General features: G+C 35.7%; 1 protein-coding gene across 1 annotated transcript; it reads right to left on the bottom strand.

Moving 5' to 3' along the window:
- Window positions 1-4,208: 4,208 nt before the first annotated feature.
- Window positions 4,209-22,184, bottom strand: LOC123564116 (active regulator of SIRT1-like). The gene is made up of 4 exons (XM_045357447.2): window positions 22,080-22,184; window positions 12,894-13,037; window positions 7,407-7,507; window positions 4,209-6,757 (listed from the first exon to the last, which is right to left on the bottom strand). Exons 1-4 carry the CDS (start codon window positions 22,135-22,137, stop codon window positions 6,611-6,613), a joined length of 450 nt encoding a protein of 149 aa, XP_045213382.1. The 5' UTR covers window positions 22,138-22,184; the 3' UTR covers window positions 4,209-6,610.
- Between the last annotated feature and the right edge of the window lie 621 nt (window positions 22,185-22,805).

Raw genomic sequence — 22,805 nt, 5'->3', positions numbered from 1 at the left:
GCGTCTTCCTCTGTTTATATAGTGCCCAAGATAAACAAGAGGCCCAAATGGGCCTAAGTTGCTCACCTAAAGAGGACTTTCATAACGCTGAAAGAATTTTTAAAATCGGACAACTATTGAAAAAGATATGGCAGTTTGAAATTTAAGAAAATGGCTGATAATGGAGGCAGCCATTTTAGTGTGTATATGACATCATTTACACACAGCTGAATACTTTGTTTAGCAAATAACCTTTTAAAAGACTAATTTTCATATGTTTCTTGAAAGTAAGGTGTAAAACGTGATAATTTCTTTCATTATAGCTGGAAAAAGTAGAGAAATTATTTTACAGTAATAAGTAAACGCAGTTCAAATGTGTATCTAAAAAATTAATAAATCTGCCATTTTGTTTTTTGTTGCCATGGAAACAAAATGGCGGCCAATTTGGCAAAATATTTAAATGCTCATAACATTTTCATTTTTACTCCGATTTTGAAAATTCTTTCACTTCTTTAAATGGTTTATAAAATCCCAGCTGATGAAATTAACACAAGAACAACGTTGCCTTTCCCTTTAAATCGATGTAAATGAGATGTGAAACCAAAATTTGTAGTCCTGTTTGGAGCCATATAACCTATACTGTGTTGGTGCGCCGTAAAACCCAAATAAATGAAGAGGACTTTAACCATCTGACCCTAAAAAGGGGTCAAACACCCCAAATTGAACAAATTTAGGAGAGGACCTTATATTGATGCCACAGACCATGTTTGATGAAGATCCACTGCATGGTTCACGCTAAGTAGTCATTAAAGGCCTAGATTTTGGCAATGGGCCAAGGGATTTTTGTCTTCACCAGCACAGTTGGGGGCTAATGACCATCACAGTATGGCTCCAGTAAACAAGGGTCATTGTTTATTGGAGAGTCAGTCTACCTTACAAGTGTATCTATTAGTGAGAAGGGGAAACGATGTAATTTATTTTAAATTAATGAATAATTGGTAACTTTTAACGTTATACTAATTTTTTTGGCATTTCTATGTAAAAAAAAATATTTGTTGATCAAACACAATAATAAAATAATAAGAAACTTATTTTCACAATAATGAAATAATGAGAAACTTACTGAAAGAAACATGCAAATTTTTATTTTTTCAAATTCTGTCTGGAGAATTGTGATATTTCTGAAAAATGTGACTTTCACTCATCTAAAGTTTGCAGAATACTTTAAATAACATTTGTCTAAATTGAAAACAGAACGTGAATTTCAAAGTTACAAAGCAAAGAATGAAAAAAGTCCCTTTTGACAACATACTGAAAATGAAAATTGAATATAGATGGAACACAATAATTTTATATTCAAATAATGTTGATTTCATGAATACATGAAAATCAATTTCGAAATTGAAAAATATTGTGTCAGCATAAAAGAACTCAGGAAGTTTTCACTATCATTATTATTTTCAATATTATTATTGTATCTTTTATCATCCTATATGTAATATAATAGTAGTAATAATAATAATAATAATAATAATAATAATAATAATATACCCATGATAATAATAATAATAATAATGACAATAATAATAATAATGAGAATAATAATAATTATGATTTTGATTATTTCTATTTTTATTATTATTATCATTATTATAACATTAAAGTAATAGTTATTATCATCTACATAATATCAAAATAATAATTATTATTATTATCATTCCACATTTACAGAAGAAAAATTAATTTCTTTCAACTCCACTGCACACATCTTCATGGTCTAGTTGGGGTCCCTGCTGTGCTAATTGCCCTCTAATCAGTTGCTATTACATAATCGCTGATAAGCAGCAGATAAGATGGGAGTTGTATATTGGATTTGGGGGGGTACACTTATATAGTAGTGAATCTAGGCCTTTAAAATGTATTTTTACTTTTATCCCTAGCAAACCCTAAAAGGGGCCAACTGCCCCCATTTGAACAAATTTGAGAGAGGACCTTTTAATGATCCTACAAACCTGATGAAAATCCACCTAGCCATTCATTAGAAGAAGTTGTTTAAAGGTATTTCTAGTTTTAGCTCTAGCAGCCTCAAAGAGGCCAGATGTCCCCAATTGAAAAATTTTGGTAAAGAGCCTTATAATAATGCTACAAATCAAATCTGATGAAGATCTAAGCAGTTCATGAGAAGAAGTCTTTTGAAGGCATTTACATTTTTGTTCTAATGGCACCTAAAAGGGGGACCAACTACCCCAATTTGTACAAATTTAGGAGAGGACCTTATAATGATGCAACAGACCAAGTTTGATGAAGATCCATCAAGCAGTTCATGAGTAGAAATCTATTAAAGTTATTTCCTTTTTTACTTAGTGGCCCCTTAAAGGGGCCAAGTGCCCCCATTTAAACAATATTGGAAGAGGACCTTATAATGATGCTACTGACCAAGTTTTATGAGCATCCTTCAAGCAGTTCATGAGAAGAAGTCGTTTAAAGGCATTTCTAATTTTGGCTCTAGCAGACCCTAAGAGGGGCCATTTGAACAAAACTATGGAGATCCATCAAGCGGTTCATGTGAAGAAATTTTTTAAGAGTTTTTCTGTTATTAGCTCTGGCGGCCCCTAAAAGGAGCCAAGGTGCACCATTTAATCAAACTTGATAGAGGGCTATGCTACTGACCAAGTTTGGTGTAATTATGGCCAGTAGTTTCACAGGAGATGTTTAATTGAAATTGTGGATGATGCCACCTATACTAATAGCTCACCCTGAATCTTCGGTTCAGGTGAGCTAAAAAACCAAGTAAGGCCTTAAGCATATTTTTAGCTAAGTCAGGGCCAGCTCTCTTGTCTTACTGAGTGAAATCACTACCAAAACCGGAGGTGCAAAAGTTCACATTTTGATTAACATTTCTTTAATGTTTCATGACCATAGGTTGAACACATTTGGAGGTAACTGCAACACAAACTTTTTGGCCCTTTATTCATATTTTTGAAAAAGCCATGCACAACACCAGTTTTTTCAGAGGAATGGACAAACCAGGCAAACCCAAGTGCCTGCCTCCCTCTTACAGTATATTTTTGTTAAAATCAAAACGTAAAGAAAGATTTCCCAGAAGTGCCGAGCACAACAAACGTGGCCTATGCCATGCATCGCAAAAAAAGACCCACAACAAATTTTTCGTAGTGGAAAGGTGCTAATTACCTATCGAGTATTTAATGTTTAAGAGAAGTTGCAAAAATTCTTACCCTGCTATATTTCTTAAATGGACTGGTCCATCATTCAATTTGGGTAATACCATTTATTAGTTCACTGAAAATTTACTGACTGAATTGCGAACAGTGCAGACCATGATCAGCCTGCACAGATGACAGAATCACTTTATATTCAACCCCTGAAATTTTCTTGTAACATGGCACAAATTTATGTTTCCTATAATGAGACTACTTCTGAGCACAATTTTCAGTCCGATCAAAGGTCAGATACCCTGTGTTACTGATATAACGGCTCTCCGTAATTTTTGGGTGACATTGTTCTTAAAAGGATAGGCACACTTGCCTTTTCATCTGCATCATCTTCTATGTTTGCATCCAATTTTTGTATGTTCCAAATGGCATCTAAGTAACTACTCGGGGAATAGATCAAAACATTTACACAGGCAAACAATATCCCATATCACACAAGCATGCCTGAATTGTTTTAGTACACAGGAAATCCCATCCTTTGATAGTTTAACAGAATAAAAAGTTACCCTTGAAATTCTTAGATAGCAACTTTTTCTCTTTCTTTTCAGATTAGTAACAAATGAGCCGCGCCATGAGAAAACCAACATAGTGGGTTTGCGACCAGCATGGATCCAGACCAGCCTACTGCAGTTAGAGAAACCATTAGCGAACAGCATGGATCCTGACCAGACTGCGCGGATGTGCAGGCTGGTCTGGATCCATGCTGGTCGCAAAGCCACTATGTTGGTTTTCTCATGGTGTGGCTCAAATACATATTTTTGTTCCAGCCTTGATGCTTGTCCGTACAGGTGTTTTAGAAACAAATACCACCTTACCAGATGAATTGGGAAACAATATTCACACCTTGTGATTATTTGAAATGTAGTGTTAAAAAAATCCCTGATGGTCTATGGAAATTTTAAATTGAATATTTATTTGAGGTATGATAAAATGTTAGATTTTGTATAAAAGTCACTAGACGGTTCTTGTGCCTTCAAATAAAACTATGATAACAAATAAAGTTCTTAAATTTATTCATTATTGCAACAATTTTAGCATAATTTATACGAGACTGCCATTCTAATGAATTTCTGTAGCACAATCTAAATTACATCTAGATACACTAACCAGTATGACATAGTCATTGAAGTAGAGTCATTGTAAGTCAACATAAAAATCAAACAGAATAATGATGATGTTCTAAAACTTACAGTCAAATTAGAGCAATTATAATCACATCAATAGTGACTGTACTTAATTAAAGCATTATAACATAGGTTATTGACAATCTAAAAGAATTACCGGTATGTTTGTAGTTTTCAGTACTGAAGCACAGTGAAGTGAATACATAACAAGAGGGCCATGATGGCCTTAGATTCTCTCACCTGAGTTACCCTGCTTGGTTGAACAGTTTTGGTAAATGGTTTTGCAGTGAAAATGTCTGTGAAATTATTTTGAAATAGTGTTTTTGACAAGAATGTTTTAAAAGTTTTTACTAAATGCATCTACATACAGCCAGGTAATGTGTATGGGGGGATTTGGGGAGGTGGGGGATGACACTTGTGAAATGTTGTGATATGACAATATCAAACAAGTTTCCACTACACACATACAGGGAAAAGTGACCATAACCCTTGGTGGCCATGTTTTTTGACAAAACAAAATAATTTGTAAAACATTCGTAAAGGCTCACCAAAGAAATATTTGTGTAAAATTATTTTTAGATTGGGACAGCTATTTCTGAGAAGACGATTTTTAAAGTTTCCACTTTATACATATAGGGAAAAGTGACCATGCCCTCTGACAGCTGTGTTTTGATGAATTAAAATAATTTGAACAATCTTGTTAGAGGGTTACATAAGGACCATTTATTTTAAATTATTTCAAAACCAAACCAGCAGTTTAGGAGGAGATGTTGTTTGAAATTTTCTATTTTTAGCTCTGACAGGCCCTATGTGCAACAAAGCAAAACCGTCTGAAGAACTTTGGAAGAGGACCACCCAAGGAACATCTGGGCCAAGTTTCATCAACTTCCACCTAACGGTTTCAGAGGAAATGTTGTTTGAAGGAAAGTGTGGACAGACAGAGATGCAATTAAAATAGCTCACAGAGAGCAAAAAGTGTTATAGCAACCACTGTATTGGCCAAATAAATGATCTACCTAACAAATTCACTTAACAGATGTAGAATGACCTGGAATAATTTACAGATAAGTGAACTGAAAATCATTGGTTACAGATCCAATACTTTTCTACAGTCTAAGACATAACAGAGAAGTATTTCCTGAAGGCGGCATGTAATGTTTTATGAAATTTTAATTGCTAAAGTCTTAAAACATATCTTTTTTGTCTAATGGCACTTTGCTCAACTATTTGAAACCATTCCATGTAATATTAGCTTTATTATAATTTATAAGCTGGTAAAAAGAGTGATTTTCCATTAAATAAAATCACTGTCTGGAGTTCAGATGCATTGTGATTAAATGTTACATTAAATAATTTTATTAATATTTCGATTCTAACACTCTATCAAGGATTATTATCTACATCCTCTAATATTTGCCTGTTTTGTGTAGTTTTCTTTTCCAGCACGCCACTACAACATTCTATAGTATGACTTAATAACTGAAACACACAGTTTCAGTCTTCTTTGTTTAATAGGAAAATAGATTAGGTCATGTAAAGAATACTGGCAGGGGAACAGTCCCCGGACAGTAGTAATCACCGTCCACTCTCCCTAAATGCTTTATTTTCACATTTTGTTTACTGGTGATCGTTTTTCATCAAAGAGATGCATATTTTCTTGATAACTGTTCAGTTCGTTCTTTTTATAGGTATATGTATAACTTTAAAAATTCTAAGATTCACAACATGAGTAGGTTTTTATATTATCACTGATGGGGGTATCTGTCTACATGAGCATGCATAAGAGATGCCTGTCCTGGGCCAGAGGCATTTGTAATAGCAGGATTTTGCATTAGTCAGACTCGCAGACATTATCATTATGTAATGAGTACTGATATTTTCTGTCTATACGTCTAGGTCTCGATTTATATACATGAGAAACAAGCGGACGGCCATTACTGCTGACAGTGTTTAAAATGTGACGATTTATGTACCCCCTGTTGGTGGGCCCCTTGAATGTGCATGAAAGTGACGTCATTTCTCGGAAAACTCCATGCCGCAATAGAAACAGACCCAAAGTCTTTTTTACTAACCACATTTTTATTACAGACCTACTTTAACATTTCTAGCACAGTATTTGTATGATCTTTGTCCGGGGACTGCTCTCATGTCAGTACAGCAATAACATAAATGTTAACCTAGTTCATGTAGCTGTAGTCAGGGTCTGTAAATTGGCTACTAGCATACTACATCATACTATAACATATTGACAGATATAAAACTGCTAATTTTTCATCATGTCTTCTTTAATTTGCTAAAATCAAATTCTTTCGAGAAGGCTTCAAAGTCTTTTTCACTGAATGCCGATTTTTCTTCATCTGTTTTGTTGTCTTTGGCAGGTGCTGCCTTTCGCCGCCTTTTCTTACCATGATGTTCAGATATCTGAATAATAAATAAATAAATCTGTTGTGCACTGGTGATAAAACTTCTACAAATCAGAAATAATAACCTGCAAAAAATCTTACCATAGTGTTTACAAGCTCCTAAAACTTCTAAAAGAAAGCCACCTGAAGCTTTTAAGGAATTAAGCAGGTGTGTGGTAGTTATCTAGTAAATTGTATTATATACTCAAAGTCATCAATACTTTTCCAAACCATTTGTTTGAAAGACTTCTTTTTACAGAAATAGAACTTGTTTGTTTGAAAATTCTCATGTAACATATTTGAAAGTTTCTGGTTTTTGTATGAACAGGGTACTAGCTTTTTAAAGTTCCACACGGCTTTAAATGTTATGTTAAAAATAGGCAAAACAGGTGTTCAAGTAGAAATTAAGCATAATTAAATGGTTAGTAAAGCACCACTTTTAATTTTACACATGAACATATACAGTTACCAAAAAGGGAGGTACTCAAAATAATGGATTCAGTAATACTTTCTTCAATATGAATCAAATCTTCAAACTTATGGCATATATATTAGAGAACAATCATTGAAAATATGATTTTAACAAGAAAAGAATATATTTTATGTTCATAACAAAAATGTGGTAACCACATTTAAAACAAAGCCATTATGAGCCTTCAGATATGTACCGTGCTTGCGGCCTTCTTGTTTGCTGAATCAAGCTGTGATAGTCTGGTCAGAATCTCTACACTTTTGTCTGTGTAATCAAAGCAGCCAGGGTCTTGGTAGTCTGAAACGGTAGGGCATCATATCCTTATACGCTGATATAACATTGTAGAACCACAACATTCCAGTACTAAAATGGACATTCTCATTTTTCTTACTGGGATCTTATAATCTGAGTAAAATCCATCTTAAGCAATCTGCATAACCTACTCATCCGCTACTGGAAGATTTTTTTATTCTACATCTAGTAAGACTAGACTGGTGTTGAGAGGCGCAACCTCAACACTCTGTGAAGCAGCCCAATTCAACACAACACTCAAGAAACCCCAGGCTCCGAGGGGATGATGGCCACAGGACGATATTCAGGAATCGCTCGACCGTCCAAGACTGAACAGTTGCAGCACCTCACCTGCCATTGTGGCAAAGTTTGTGAGAACCACGGCTGAAAATCCATCAGCAAAGAGCGCTGCCGAAGGAAATGCACAGAGACAACGCACAGGTTTACCTGGTGAGACGGAGGATAGCATCTGTTGACCCCAGTACTGAGACCTCTCAGCCCCTGTTTTCTGACGGCAGTTGTTTGAGTTACTGAGGGCATCAGAATCGCCTGGTGTGAACAGAAGGGTACAGCAGGTAACCTGTTCCTTCAGAGCAACGATGATCAGTACCCAGAGAGACCTCCAATCTTCGAGAGCAACAGCCACGTGAAATTCCCAACTTTGAGTACCATCATGAAGAGCCCATATTAGACGCTATAAGAAACCATGTCTCTTGCAATACACAAATGAACACTGCATTCCCTGGCATGGACAGGGTCGCCTGAAGACACAAAGAAGTGCTGACAAAGCAGGGAACCTTTTGCAGAAGAGAAAGATGATGCATGCCAAAGATCATGAGAAGATTGGGGCATTGACATGACGTGGATAAAATACTGCAAGCACTCTGCGTGAGTTGAAAGACGCTGCAGGCCCCCCCACCATTGTATATGCTGTGGAAAGAAAGTTTGCCTAAGAAAATACTACCAAATTGCTACCAACCCAGACCTAATCGAAGCAGTAAACAAGAAACTCAGGTCGAACTCCGTCTTTGAAGAGCAAATCAACGCGCTACCAGCAGAGAGGAAGGTTAGGAGAGCTCAGAGAACACTATCCAGACTCAATCGCTCTCCACAGCAAACCCAAGGCAAAGAAAGTTAAACCAGAAAAGAGCACTTTCATCAACAACCCCACAAATTCACCAAACTGTGTAGTAGGAAAATCTGAAACTACAGAGCATCAAGCAGAGCTGAGCTACCCACAACGTCATTCAGATCTTTCAGGCGAGAGCTTGACATGTGAAGAATCCACCTGCAGAAGCCCACAGTCCTTCAGATATGAAAGAGCTGTCATGAGAAATCACAGATATTAAGAAGCACTGCCGCTCATCTCCAGCCCACGGCTCCTAAGTCATAAGAAGTGTCCAAGCTTTTCAGGTTATGGTTCTACGCGACTGCAGGAAGAAAGTACGTACAAAGTCTGGCAGAGACAGAGCTCTTGCCCAAAGAGAAGGACCACAGACATCAAACGTTCCGAACTATCTCACTACTGAGTTGAGGAAAGATATTTTTCTATCCACAAGATGCCAATTACCGCTGCCAACACACGTTGACACCATGCAAAAGGAGCTACCTGTTCTGGGTCAACACACACGCCTGACCCACTGCGCACAGCAAGAATCAACCAGAGAGATAACGTAATAGCTGGACTGGCTATCATGACTATACCCCGTCTATGATGCGGCCTGACACACACCACATCCCGGAACAGTTCGCAAGCAGTCACCATATCTCAGCAACAACAGAGGTCTCCTGACATTTACAACTTATGGATCCATTGAAAAGGTAAGTCCAGGCTGCACATCCTGTTTCTGTTGGCATGAATGACTAAAGGCAGCAGAAGGGAGTCTAGGCCCAAACAAGCTCTGGATCGTCTACCTCAAACAGGGATTATGGATGACATGACAGTCACCGAGACACTGCCAACAAGGGATCTGAGAGCACGATGAGACTGCACATGGGCCCATATACTCAACTAAAGAAGTCCAGAGCTAGGATAAGGAAGGGAAGTCACCGATGATTTAAACTCGAAATACAGGGAAGAACCATCCCTATCACACCCTATCAAGTGCCTTGGCAATGTTTGATTCTACACTACCGACAGGCATCAAGAAGCGAGGGAGCAGTACACGATGTCTCCAGAAGATAACAGCTGACTCCTGAAAATTCAAAGCCTGAGTCCAGCATGGGCTGCTTCAACTGTATGCCACTCATGTGTAGAAGTACCACAGCCTGATCGAACGCTAGAGCAAACTGTTACAATACTCAAGAGATGGCTCGCTACACATCTTTACCACACTGGGTGTATGGCAATCGACAAACTCCAGTGCCATACGCGCTAACGAGGAGTACAAGGTGACAAAAGCAAGACTCCTGCTCACCCTGAGATCCGCAATGAAGATCATAAAGCGGGCATAGACGTCAGAACAGGAAAGTGGCCGTACGCAAGCGTTGACCGGCTGAGCTTCTAAGCCAGGAATAGTGGTACAACACATCGGGAGAGAAGGGTTTGACAAGACATCAGCACCGGAACAGGCAACAGCTGGAAAAAGGTTCTGTCGAAGAGTTCGGAGAAGGATCAAGCAGGTCGCAAGATCCGTGCAGAGCAGTGCAGGTGCATGACAAAATGGCCATCCAGAAAGAACACTACCGGCGGAGTTGTGGAATTAAACACTTCAACCGCCTCCTTCTTCGTCAGTGTATGACCTACTTCCAACACCAGCAAATCTCAAGGTGGAACTGCAGATGACCAACTGCCCCTGTGCAATGGAAGGGCAGCCCCAGCACACACTCTCATCTGAAAACTGCGTTGACACAGGGACGTACTGCTGGCGCCATGACCAAGTCTTGCGCGAGCTGGCAGATACTTGGAAAGGAGAGAAAGAAACCACGAACCCCAAGAAAGGACCCAATTCACCCATTGTAGAGGGGAAAAGACCACACCCTAGCACACGGCCTGCTAAATGAACCAGAAGTGGGAAATGCGTGGATCGGGAAGGAAGCTGGGTTTCCGGACATCTACAAACAAACCACGTCCAGACATGTGCTGTGGCACACCCAAAGAAGTGATACGGAACGACTGTGCCCTGGAGAAGAACAGAAGAAGCAAGACACAAGTCAGCAAGTACCAAGACCGCAGATGCGCAACGAAGCGGGATGAAACACATCTATCCCGTAAGTCGAGCAAGGATCCAGCCCAGTCACTATGTCATGCAAAAATGTGGAACACATAAAAAAGCCATAATGAGCCTTCAATATGTACCGTGCTTGCGCCTTCTTGTTGCTGAATCAAGCTGTGATAGTCTGGTCAGAATCTCTACACTCTTGTCTGTGTAATCAAAGCACCAGGGTCTTGGTAGTCCTAACGGTAGGGCATCATATCCTTATACGCTGTATAACATTGTAGAACCACAACATTCCAGTACAAAGAGGACATTCTCATTTTCTACTGGGATGCCTTTATAATCTTGAGTTTTAAAATTGCCATCCCTTAAGCATATACTGCATTAACCTTACTCATTCCGCTTATTGGGAAGATTTTTTTTATTATCTTACATCTAAGAAGTGCAAACTGGCAACCATTACATACAAGGTATCATGGTTTTACATCCTATCAGTAATTCTTGTGCTCTAGACTTAAATGAATTAATACTTAGTAATTAAGAAATAATAAATCTGTTCCTTTATTTTATCAGTTAATAAAATATGGGCAGGAGTTTGGATGCGTAATAATTAAATCATGAGTGCGCAGCACGAGTGATTTAATTATTCGCATCCAAACGACTGCCCATGTTTTATTAATTGATAAAGTTATTGGAACATATTTATTATTTCGATTCTAACAACGCAAATAATTCGCATTTTACAGTACGTACTACATTTTCAGCGTAATACGTCATTCGGGTCATATGCTGTTACAATTTACCCCCTATGGGTAGAAAGTGTTGCATAGCTTATAGAACGTATAATTATATATTTGTTTGTTTTTTATCAGAATTTTGAGAAGTATTTATAATTTAGTAATCTAACAGCTCGCAAACTAATTATGAACAGAATCATCAAAATAAGCGAGTTGACCCTGTATTACGAGTGACGAGATTAACTTTTATATGACGTCACATCATTATGACGTCATACTTTGTGTCATACATTTATGACGTCACCGCTGAATCATGATTAAGCTAAATGAATTCGCTCGTACAGATCAGAGCGTGTTTTACAGACCTACACATAGGTCAGTATGACTTTTTATTATATTTATGTTTTTGAAATGCTGTTTTCAACCGTTTGGCCCTGAAATAATTCGTATGTAATGGAACTGAAGTAGAATCTCTTATGTTACAATCATAAGGGGGTGAAATGTAACAGCCAACTATATTTTATCGTAGATTCATGTATAGGCGATTTCGCTATATGTTTATATAGCAATTGCTGCGGATCGTGTTAGAATAGGGATTAATCTATTACTATAGTTGTTGGAAAGACCACAAGCTTGATTGTATGAAAGAAGTGAATGTGACAGAAAACAATGAAATGCAATAGAAACATGATGCGCACTTGAGGAGGACCTTGACATTTTGAGCTTCAAGTTTGGTGAATGTCTATTAGCAGTTTGTTTAAAATTATTTAAAGCATTTTCTGTTTTTTTAGCTGTAACTGCCCCCCAAAAATGTAATCAACTGTACAAACAGGCGAGCGTTCCAACAAAGGGTATCTCAGATCAATTAAGTCCATCAAGAGGAAGAAGTTGTTTAAAGATTTAATGGGTTATGATGTATACTAAGAAACAATATAAGATACAGTGAAAATCAGTCCTCATAACATCTGACCTCAGTAACCTTGACCTTTGGAGTACCTGACCCTAAACCAAATGATGGTTACCCCTTACAAAGACAAATCCTTACGAGTTTTGATGGCAATAGGGGTAGTAGTTTAGAAGAAATAAGGAAACTGAGTAGCTTCTCATAAAACTCTAGCCAACACTATTACAATATCCAATCCCACTGACCTTGGCCTTTGAAACATCTGACCTTTAACCATAATATGTCTGCCCCATATCAAGACTAACCTTTATGTGAGGTTTGATACTAGTAATTACAGCAGCAGTAGTTAAGAAGATATAGAGAGACTGAGAAACTTGCCATGAAACTTTTAGCCTGAATGAAACAGCGACAGCAAAACAAGGGTGAGTACAATAGCCCTCATCATTGTTAAAACTGGATTAACTTTTTCACTGATTCCAAACTAAATGCAAAGTAACATCCAACAGTAAACTGATTCTTGTGTATGAGATTATGAACTAGACTGTCCACACCTTAAATAAAATTTCCTTTCTATATAAGTAAGAATGTTGTACCATTATATGTTGAAAGACCCGAAGTTTTTCTTGGAACTTTCCTTTGCTTTTCTTGTTGAAGTTTCCTCAATTCCTTTCTTACGCCCTTCTTCTTTGTACTAATTAATGACATAGGGTCTTTAGTCTTTTTTTTCTTGGCTGGTTCTGAAATTAAGAAAAATAATTTTCATGTTATTGGCATATAACACAGAGATAATACAGAGAAAAGTGGTTATAATTAAACATTGTTATGAATACTTTGAAGACCTACATTGACTTACAAGCCACTTTCTCAACAATATTTCACCTCCGAATCAATACAACTCCCCCAAGAGTATAGATCTTTAATGAGAATTTAATAGTTACGTTAGGAACGGGTTTTTCAGAAAAAATATTTAAACCAGGACTATATCATCTCAGATCATAAAATATCAAAATAAGCTGTATCAAGGAGCCGAAATATTAAGGCTAAACAAATAATGGAACTTTCAGCTGTTGTTTTAATGACTTACTTGCCAAACATGTTACTTGCCGAATGTATATAACTATTGAGAAATAAAGCAAGCCAGAGCTGACTTTATCCCATATAAATATTTTATTACCAATTACTGCTAGTCACAATTTCATTTTCCTGTGACTTTACTGATAACAAATCGAGGGGTGAATGCGACACAGTGCTAAGTGACATTTTTTGAAAAAATCAGTTTTTTTCATATATCAAGTGTTTATGACCTTGCCCATGTCCTGTAAAAATATCAAGATTATAGCAAGTCATTAAATGAATTTATAACAAAATGGTCAAAAAGTGCTAAGTGAAAATGATATACCATTTGAATGCGACACAGTGCTAAGTGCCTTACCTCACTTGGCGCTTTTTCGCACCGAACTATATCAAGTTTGCACTTAGTATATGTACCAAGTGACAAATATTTTTCAACAATTGTGCCATTTAGTTGCTTTTTCTTTAAGTATGATATCATTATCAGTATCTGGTATAAAGGATTATTATTTTTTTTGACAAACAGTTGATTTTTAGTCTCCTTTTTTTTCACTTGGTACTTTTCACAGTAAACATGTGGCTGTAAACCAAGTATTGTTTACTGTGAAAAAGTGCTAAGTGACAGAATGCATTTAAAGTTCTTCAGATGAAATTGTCTGATTTTTTTTTATTTCAAACATTTGTCTCAAGATTTTTTATCTAAATGAGGACAGGGAAAAGTATACATTAGTGAAATATACTTATTTGAACTCAAAAAGTATTTCTATATGTACAACTGCACTAGTTCTGACTAACGTGTTGTAAATCTTGCCTCCTGGGTCAGGTGTACAAATGGAACTACCCCTGATCCAAGCAGTATACTCTGTTGCAACAGCTAAGGGAGAATCTGATCCCACGATGCCTGCCAAATACAATGACATTATTCTTATTTCAGCAGCATGTCATGTGTTTTATGTGCTGCTACCACACAAAACAAAAAGTACATAACTACATAGTAATATATGAATACTAAGAACAATCGTGTAATTTAGCACACAACTAATATTCGGAAACTGACAAATCATCATATTTTATTTTCCTTTTGTTAATTAATTATTTATATTATATACAAATGAGTTCTGCAATAAACTCTACAAAAGTACCATTTATTCATAAAATACTACCACACAAAACAAAAAGTACATAACTACATAGTAATATATGAATACTAAGAACAATCGTGTAATTTAGCACACAACTAATATGCGGAAACTGACAAATCATCATATTTTATTTTCCTTTTGTTAATTAATTATTTATATTATATACAAATGAGTTCTGCAATAAACTCTACAAAAGTACCATTTATTCATAAAATACGGGTGTATTTCGGTTATGATAATTTCCTGCACAGTTATTGTTTTGAGTGGACGTATTTTATTTTACTTTCATATGTTAATTATTTATGATATATATGATTGAATTATAAAAAAAAACCTTCAGAAATACCTCTAATTAAAAAGATACAGGTGTATTCCAGTTATGGAAAGTGTTTTAGGTTTTAGGTGGATTCCGGTTTTACTCATGTGTGACCGATCGGCAAGTTATGACTGTTTGTACAGTTGTACAGTTCTTGTTTAACGTGAATCACAGTATACAGTTGTACTGTAGCATTTTCATAGTATATGATTGAATCACAAGAATATACGAATAAGTTCATCTTGGCCTGGAATTTAGATTGATTGCTCATCTTTTTGTCATTTCACAGTTATCTGATTTGTAGTGTGTGTTATTAGTATGCATGTCCTGCACTGCATAGAAATTGCAATGTGGAGTGACATTAACTCCTTATGTGTAAGTCACACTACACCATATAGCGTTAACGGATGCCAAATGTATATAAAAACTGTGACAGAAAGTTATCCGGTGATGAAAGGCATTCCCCACTGCTGCTCGATGCTCTCGCGATCGGTGTATTAGGCGCATAAAACACACAATGACCACAAGATTTACGCATATATACAGGACAAACAATGTTCAATTAACGGATATCACCGTACTAATAACAGACTTGTACCGTGTAAAACAAAAGCGCAACGCATGAGAAACTCACAAAACGTTCTTGTCAGTTACCGTTCGTTGAACATAGGTTACATCTGTTGCATCATTCGGTAGTAGTCCAGCCATGAATCAGGTCCACCGGACAAGAACGAATGTGAACCTGACAAGAATGGATGCGAACCGGTCAAGTTCAGAATAGGGAACGCACGAGTAACGAACAAAACACATATCAGCGCATTGCTACCGTACATCTAACGGACAACTTTGTCCGGTGGTGTACGTTCTAAATTTTGAACATGCTCAAAACCTTCCACTGGATTGAACAAATTTCGCAGAACAAGGAGTGCAGATGCCGCATGAGAAACGGAAAAGAAACGCATGCGAATGGAACGAACGGATTTGAAATTTTGTTATACGTTAAACATCCGTTAACGCTATACGGTGTAGTGTAACTAAGACTAACTCTTATAATAGATTATTTAGTCAGGTTAAGTTATTTAATTATACTGTTTTGAGAGGCTAGATCTTGAAACAAGCTTTCCAACTTATATGTATATTTCTCAATAAAGTATTGAAGCTTCATTGGGCCAAAAAAAATTGAAACACTGTTTTCTGTACTCAACATTAATCTAAGTACAGAATAGGAAAATGCATGATGATTTCAACATTATTTATTGTAAACATTTTTTTTTACAGGAAAAAAACATTTTGCTATTGAAAAAGAACTGTTTTACTGAATCAAAGCATTATACTGAACAATACCAGCTGTTCAACATTTGTAAATATTTCTAGAAATATTTAATTCTAGTGATACAGTAATTAAGAAATAATTTACACCAAAGCAGTGTTTTAACATTATTTATGCATGATAGGTGGTTATACATCAGGTGTAATAATTTCACAAGGGCGCAGCTCGAGTGAAATTATTTCGAACGATTATTACTGCCAGATTGTATAAATAATTTTGCTATAGAAAATTTCCTTTCTAATATGTCTTTGTCGTAAAATTTAGATAAATATTATAGAACTGTTTCTTTGTGTTACATACACAGTATATGCATGGCATGTAATCACGCTCCTTTGTTTATACACACCAGGACTGGAAATGGTAATACGTATTGGGGAAGAATTCAATTTGGGCGAAAATGATGGCAAATTATTCTGTAAAGCGAATATACCAAATTAGTATGTGTGTAAATTAATCTAGACAGTTGTGCAGTGTTACATTTCATTTTAAAAATGCTATTAGGTAAAATACTGAATCAAATTTGAAAGCACTAAATGGTGCTAAATATCATGTTGACATGATGTTAACATAATAACGTTGTGATGAATAATGCATTGCTAGTCATATTAGAATGCATGAATTTTTAACTCTGAGGAAAATGTCATGTCTGAAATACAGTTTTTATAATTCTCATAAAACTGATACACTAACTAAGCCAAAGAATATAATTTATAAAGATACATTGTGATTGGCTAGCCATTTTTGTTCAGTGTAATTGTAAGTCTGAGAAATTACTAAGTTTAAAAGCTTTAAATAAATAAAATGGAAAACAGTTATGTGTTGTTTCTTAGTGTGATAAATATTTTCATGTATTATTGAAATGATTATCAGCAGATAAAGCAGTTTCATTCGTTATGCTATGCTCTGTACAGTGAACACTACTTTTGATTACTGTGAAAGAAATTAAAGGGCCCAATTCTTGTGTCCAGCCATCAAACACCATGTTGTTTTAATAGATACATGAAAAATATTTCCTCCTAAAGAAAAATACGCTCAAAAGCAAAAACTTTGGATGACCTATACATTGTAAAGGCTTACTTATAATGTCACTTAGACTCTTTTCGAAGTCACAAAGTTTTATAATAGTAAACAAAAATGACCGTGAAAAAGTTATAAGTGACATGGTTTTAGTAAGGTTCATTTAATTCAATGATTTCAAACACTACAAAAAACTGGGTACAAAAAGATGAATTTTATGTCCCTTTAATAATAAAATATAAAATCACTTAGAATTTTGTCGCACTTAAATTTTTGAAAATTTGTATCTATTTGGAGTGCGAAAAAGTTCTAAGTGACATTTTGATTAAAATTTCTTTTCTGTCAGACATTTCTTTAAAAATTCCACTAGATTTTAAAAAATAAAGTTGTTTTTAATCAGATTTAAAAATATTACAACAGCTGTCAGAATTATAAAGCAACAGAAATGTTTTTTCCTTCTCCTGTAAAATTTCATGAAATGCACTTAGCACTTTGTCGCATTCACCCCTCGAAATCCACTGTGTGGATAGATAAATTTCACCCTGTTCCATTCATTAGTACTTCATCTTGACCTTTACTAAATAATTCATCAAGAAAAAGATCCCATTTTTGTTCTGTAAAGAATTTGGTGGAAACATTAACATTTTCTGGCATAATACCTATTATCGCAAATTTCAACTTTTCATCTATAGCAATTCTTTATATACTGGTAACATGATCTCACAAAATGAAAATATTTGTATTTCACATCAGGTCCATCCAGGTATGGCATAAATAAGGAACTATACTGAAAATACAACACAGATATAAGTTATAACCACTTATAGATATTATCTTACTAGCTGCTTGATTAAATTCTTGATTTTTTATCTGACAGGGTAAACTGTCACTGTAACTACTAAACTACACAAGAGTTGTCACAGGAAACAGCCTGCTCCACTATTTCGATGCTGAATAGGGAAATTGGGCACATAATTCATAAAATATTGGTGCCAGAGTTATGGACCATGTGTCATATGATGTGGATAATGATGTGGAACAAACCTTTTAAGTTTGAATCAAATCCATTCTGTTACACAATGGTCAAAAAGAATCAAAATTATTCTGAAATTCTAAGTAAAATCATATTGCAAAGATGATGCTGTACGTGGAAGAACTATAATTCTAAATCTGAATCAAATGCATTGAGTAGTAACAGAGATATAGCGAAAGTGCATTAAAATCGACCTGAAATTGTAAGTATAAAAACGGAACATTATACATGAAATACTGATGCAAGAGTTATATGGTCCTTGACTGTGTCAAATAATGTGGTTGATCAGTGCAGGCTGATCATATTCTGCACTGTTCGCTATTCAGTCAGTAAATTTTCATTAAACTCCCCTTCGAATAATAAATGGTATTGCCCAAATTGAATGATGGACCTGTCCATTTTAGAAATTTAGCAGGGTAAATAGTCAGGGGTGTAACTGTTTCAAGTTATCGCGGTTTATAACCCATCTGAGTTATTGCTTATACTTTCACAACTTGTTTCAGTTATCATAAAATATTACAAAGCCCTCCTGTGCCAATTCCTCGTTTTGCATGAGACTAATACAATTATTTCCTGAATCCTTGAACTTTTATCTTTCAAGCTATGAAGTAAAAATTTTTACGCAAGGCTGATAAAGTTTTACACAAAAGTTTTGAAGCTATAAATAGGGCTGTCATCGATAGAAACGATGTATCAACGATATTTTTTTGTCGATCGATTATCGATTCCCATTTTCAAAAATCGATATTTTACAGAGAGAAAAAACTACCCAAATAAACACTCAGACCCTAAAAAACAATTAAAGTTCACAAAGTTGTAAATTTGGATAAATGCATAAAAAGGAGTGAAGGCAAAATAAAAACAAGAGCTGTCGGAGGACAGCAACGCTCGACTATTCAACAGCCTTGTCAATTGAATGAATACAAGTTGAAAAAGGGGCATAATTTTGTAAAATGCAAAGTAGAGGTATTGAACCTCTGTACTGCATGTCATATCATGACAGTGAACAAGTGTGTGAAGTTTCAATCCTTTCCAATTTGTGGATACTGAGATACCAGCTTACATACAAAAACTTAACAAAAAAGTGCTAAGTCAAAGGGGCATAATTTTGTAAAAATGCCAAGTAGAGTGATGGGACCTTCACAGTGCATGTTAGATCATGACAGTGAACAAGTGTGTGAAGTTTCAATCCATTCCAATTAGTGGATACTGAGATATCAGATTACATACAAAAATTTAACCAAAAACTGCTAAGTCGAAAAAGGGGCATAATTTTGAAAAAAAAGAGAGTAGAGTTATGGGACTTGCTTAGTGCATGTCAAATCATGATAGTGAACAAGTATGTGAAGTTTCAATCCATTCCCATTAGTAACTACTGAGATACCAGCTTACATACAAAACCTTAACCAAAAATTTCTAAGTCGAAAAAGGGGCATAATTTTGTAAAAAAGCAAAATAGAGTTATGGAACCTGTGCAATGTAGATCAGTTCATCACAGTGAATAAGTGTGTGAAGTTTCAATCCATTCCCACAAGTGGTTACTGAGTTACCAGCTTACATACAAAACCTTAACCAAAAATTTCTAAGTCGAAAAAGGGGCATAATTTTGTAAAAAAGCAAAATAGAGTTATGGAACCTGTGCAATGTAAGTCAGTTTGTCACAGTCAATAAGTGTGTGAAGTTTCAATCCATTCCCACAAGTGGTTACTGAGATACCAGCTTACATACAAAACCTTAACCAAAATCGGGACGCGGACGCGGACGCAGACGCCGACGCCGACGCATGGGCGAGTGCAATAGCTCACTATTCTATGAATAGTCGAGCTAATGAAAGATGTTATTAATTTTTATGTATTTCTTTTATTTCATAAATACAAATACAACACAATCAAACAGAAATATGGAAAGTAGGCAATAAAACTACAAACAGCATTTACAGGAAGGTATAATAGTATGCATATGAACAAATAGGTCGTTAATCTAACTTAATAATCAATATATCGATGTATCGTCGATATTTGTCTTCTGATATATCGGTATCACCGATACGCCTAAGACCCAATCAATGACAGCCCTAGCTATAAAACCCATAACATCTGATTATGCTTATCAGGTCATGATCACATTAAAATAGAACTGGATTAACCACAGTTTGCTACTAATTTCACTTTAAAGGTCACTTTGTGAGAACAGCAAAAAGACTTTTTTTGAATAACTTACCTGATTTAACTATATTTTATAACTAATACAGGTTATAAAATGCTTGAATTATGTTGAAAAAGTAACTGAAATCGGTTACATAACTTAAAACAGTTACAACTTACACCCCTGACTGGTAAAGGTTAAAATTGTTTTGTTTTTTTTTATTTTTAACTCTAGTGGCCCGAAAAGGGGCCAAACATCCCCACTTGAACAAATTTGGGACAGAAACGCTACAAACCAAGTTTGATAAAGATCCATCAAGCGGTTCACGAGAAGGAGTCATTTAAAGGTACTCTTATCGTTAACTCTTCACCGATTAACCGTGTTTACTCTCATCTATCATCAGGTCGGAAACTTCCCCTGGATTGAGAGACAGTCTCTAGATCTAAACACTGTCTCTCGTTTGAAAGACAAAATGTCTTTCGATCGAAAGACTGTATTTAGCTTAAGTGTTGAAAAAACATGAAAACATTATTGAAACAATCATTTCATTACAGTCACATTATTTATTCATTGAAACAACTTGTTATTTCAAGTAAACTTTACAAGAAACACATTGTCATAGAAGTTTGCTTAAGCATTTTAATGCTTAAACAAAATTCCCAAAACAATTTTGATGTTGAAAATTTGATAAAAGAAAGATAATTTTCTATATTTGAAATATATTTGCGCATTCTAAAAAGAGAGTTTTAATTACTCTTTCAATGATTTTCATTGCTTAAGCTAGTTTGAGTCTTTTGATCGAAAGACATTTTGTCTTTCGAACGAGAGACAATGTTTAGATCGAGAGAATGTCTCTCAATCCAGGGGATGTCTCCGACCTGATCATGTCTATTGTATGGTCGTTAAAGTGCGTAATTGCAGATCCAGACATTTATTCCTAGGACATTTGCCCCACAATGTAAAAAAGGATAGCTGGACATTACCCAGTCCCAGTTGAAATGGTCAAAGAGCTATAAAATAAATAGATTGGCAACTTGAAAGGCATATAGAGCAAATCTCGCCAACCTCCCGTGACAAAAAAACGAGATCTCGTTACCGGAAGTGGCGCTTTCTCCACGCGCCATTTTGTATGCGAAAGCAATTATTCATCGGTAAAATAATTATCACCGTATGACCACGCTCCTTTTGATGGCAAAAAAACCCTGTTCTTCGTGTCTTAAGACCATTTCTCATTAAACTAATTTTGTTTTAGAAGCTAACATGTATTTTAAATGTAGTTTTAAAGGTACAAATTGTAACTGCATGCTCGCCGATGTTTGTTTTTAGTAAGATAACGCCGAATCACGCTCTGACACGAGCTCACGCGAGATTACAGCCAGTTGCCATTCTGTGTATTTTATACTTCTTTGAAATGGTAGACAATGGTACAAAACTTTTACAAAGGATAGTACACCCAATTTAACTATAGATTTTGCTGTCAATTCAATAGCAAAGGAATTTTTTTCATTTTGTTTTAAATTTTCTAAACATATTTGTGTTTGTAGGTATAACATGCGCATGAAGTTCTGTCTAAACATACAGGTCTTTTGTCCGATTACTTTTCCTATCTAAATACCTTTCACCAATGTAAGCACATGGTAAATAGAATTCTCTTAAAATTTGTGATGTGAGATGATCTACATAGATATTTAATAGCAAGTCTTAAATAAACTACAACTACGAAACCTTGGTTCAAGTCATCGTCAAACAACGATAAACTTTGTTTTACAAGTGATGTAGACATCGCTGTTGTTCTGCACTAAAAGCCGTAACTTCCGTGACCAAATTGAGTAGTCTCACAACGAAGATGAATTATACACTTTAAAATAGCCCGCCCGCTTAGCTCAGTAGGTAAGAGCGTTGGTCTACGGATCGCAGGGTCGCGAGTTCGATCCTCGGGCGTGGCGTATGTTCTCCGTGACTATTTGATAAACGACATTGTGTCTGAAATCATTAGTCCTCCACCTCTGTTTCATGTGGGGAAGTTGGCAGTTACTTGCGGAGAACAGGTTTGTACTGGTACAGAATCCAGGAACACCTGTTAGGTTAACTGCCCGCCGTTACATGACTGAAATACTGTTGAAAAACGGCGTTAAACCCAAAACAAACAAACAAACACTTTAAAATACGCATAAAAATCATCTTACTGTAAAATATAACTACCTGAAAGGTTATACGTCTTAGTCATTGGTCAAGTTGTGGCTGTTTAGAAGCTAGTCATTCTCCCACGGATTTTTAGACATTTGCTAATTGCATTGGTCCGGAATCCTTGAATGATGTATTTTGAATACATTATAATTGTTACTCATTCTTCTGTTACTTTGTATAATTTTTTTTATGTTCCGGTTGTTACATGTTCATATTTTATATTATTTTGTATTTTATGCCACATGTTCTTATGAACCATGACTT

This window comes from Mercenaria mercenaria, chromosome 2 (genome assembly GCF_021730395.1).
Source record: "Mercenaria mercenaria strain notata chromosome 2, MADL_Memer_1, whole genome shotgun sequence".
Taxonomy (NCBI): domain Eukaryota; kingdom Metazoa; phylum Mollusca; class Bivalvia; order Venerida; family Veneridae; genus Mercenaria; species Mercenaria mercenaria.
Note: the sequence above shows the minus strand (reverse complement) of the source record. Positions and strands in the feature narration are given on the sequence as shown.

What these genes read in the sequence shown, in the direction of transcription:
- LOC123564116 (XM_045357447.2), bottom strand. Translation starts at nt 22,137, where the DNA reads ATGTCTACATCACTTGTAAAACAAAGTTTATCGTTGTTTGACGATGAC. An exon ending in GGGTCTTTCAACATATAATG is followed by an intron (nt 7,508 to 12,893) that starts GTACAACATTCT and finishes CTACCGTTTCAG; the next exon opens with ACTACCAAGACCCTGGCTGC. An exon ending in ACAAGAAGGCCGCAAGCACG is followed by an intron (nt 6,758 to 7,406) that starts GTACATATCTGA and finishes TTTATTATTCAG; the next exon opens with ATATCTGAACATCATGGTAA.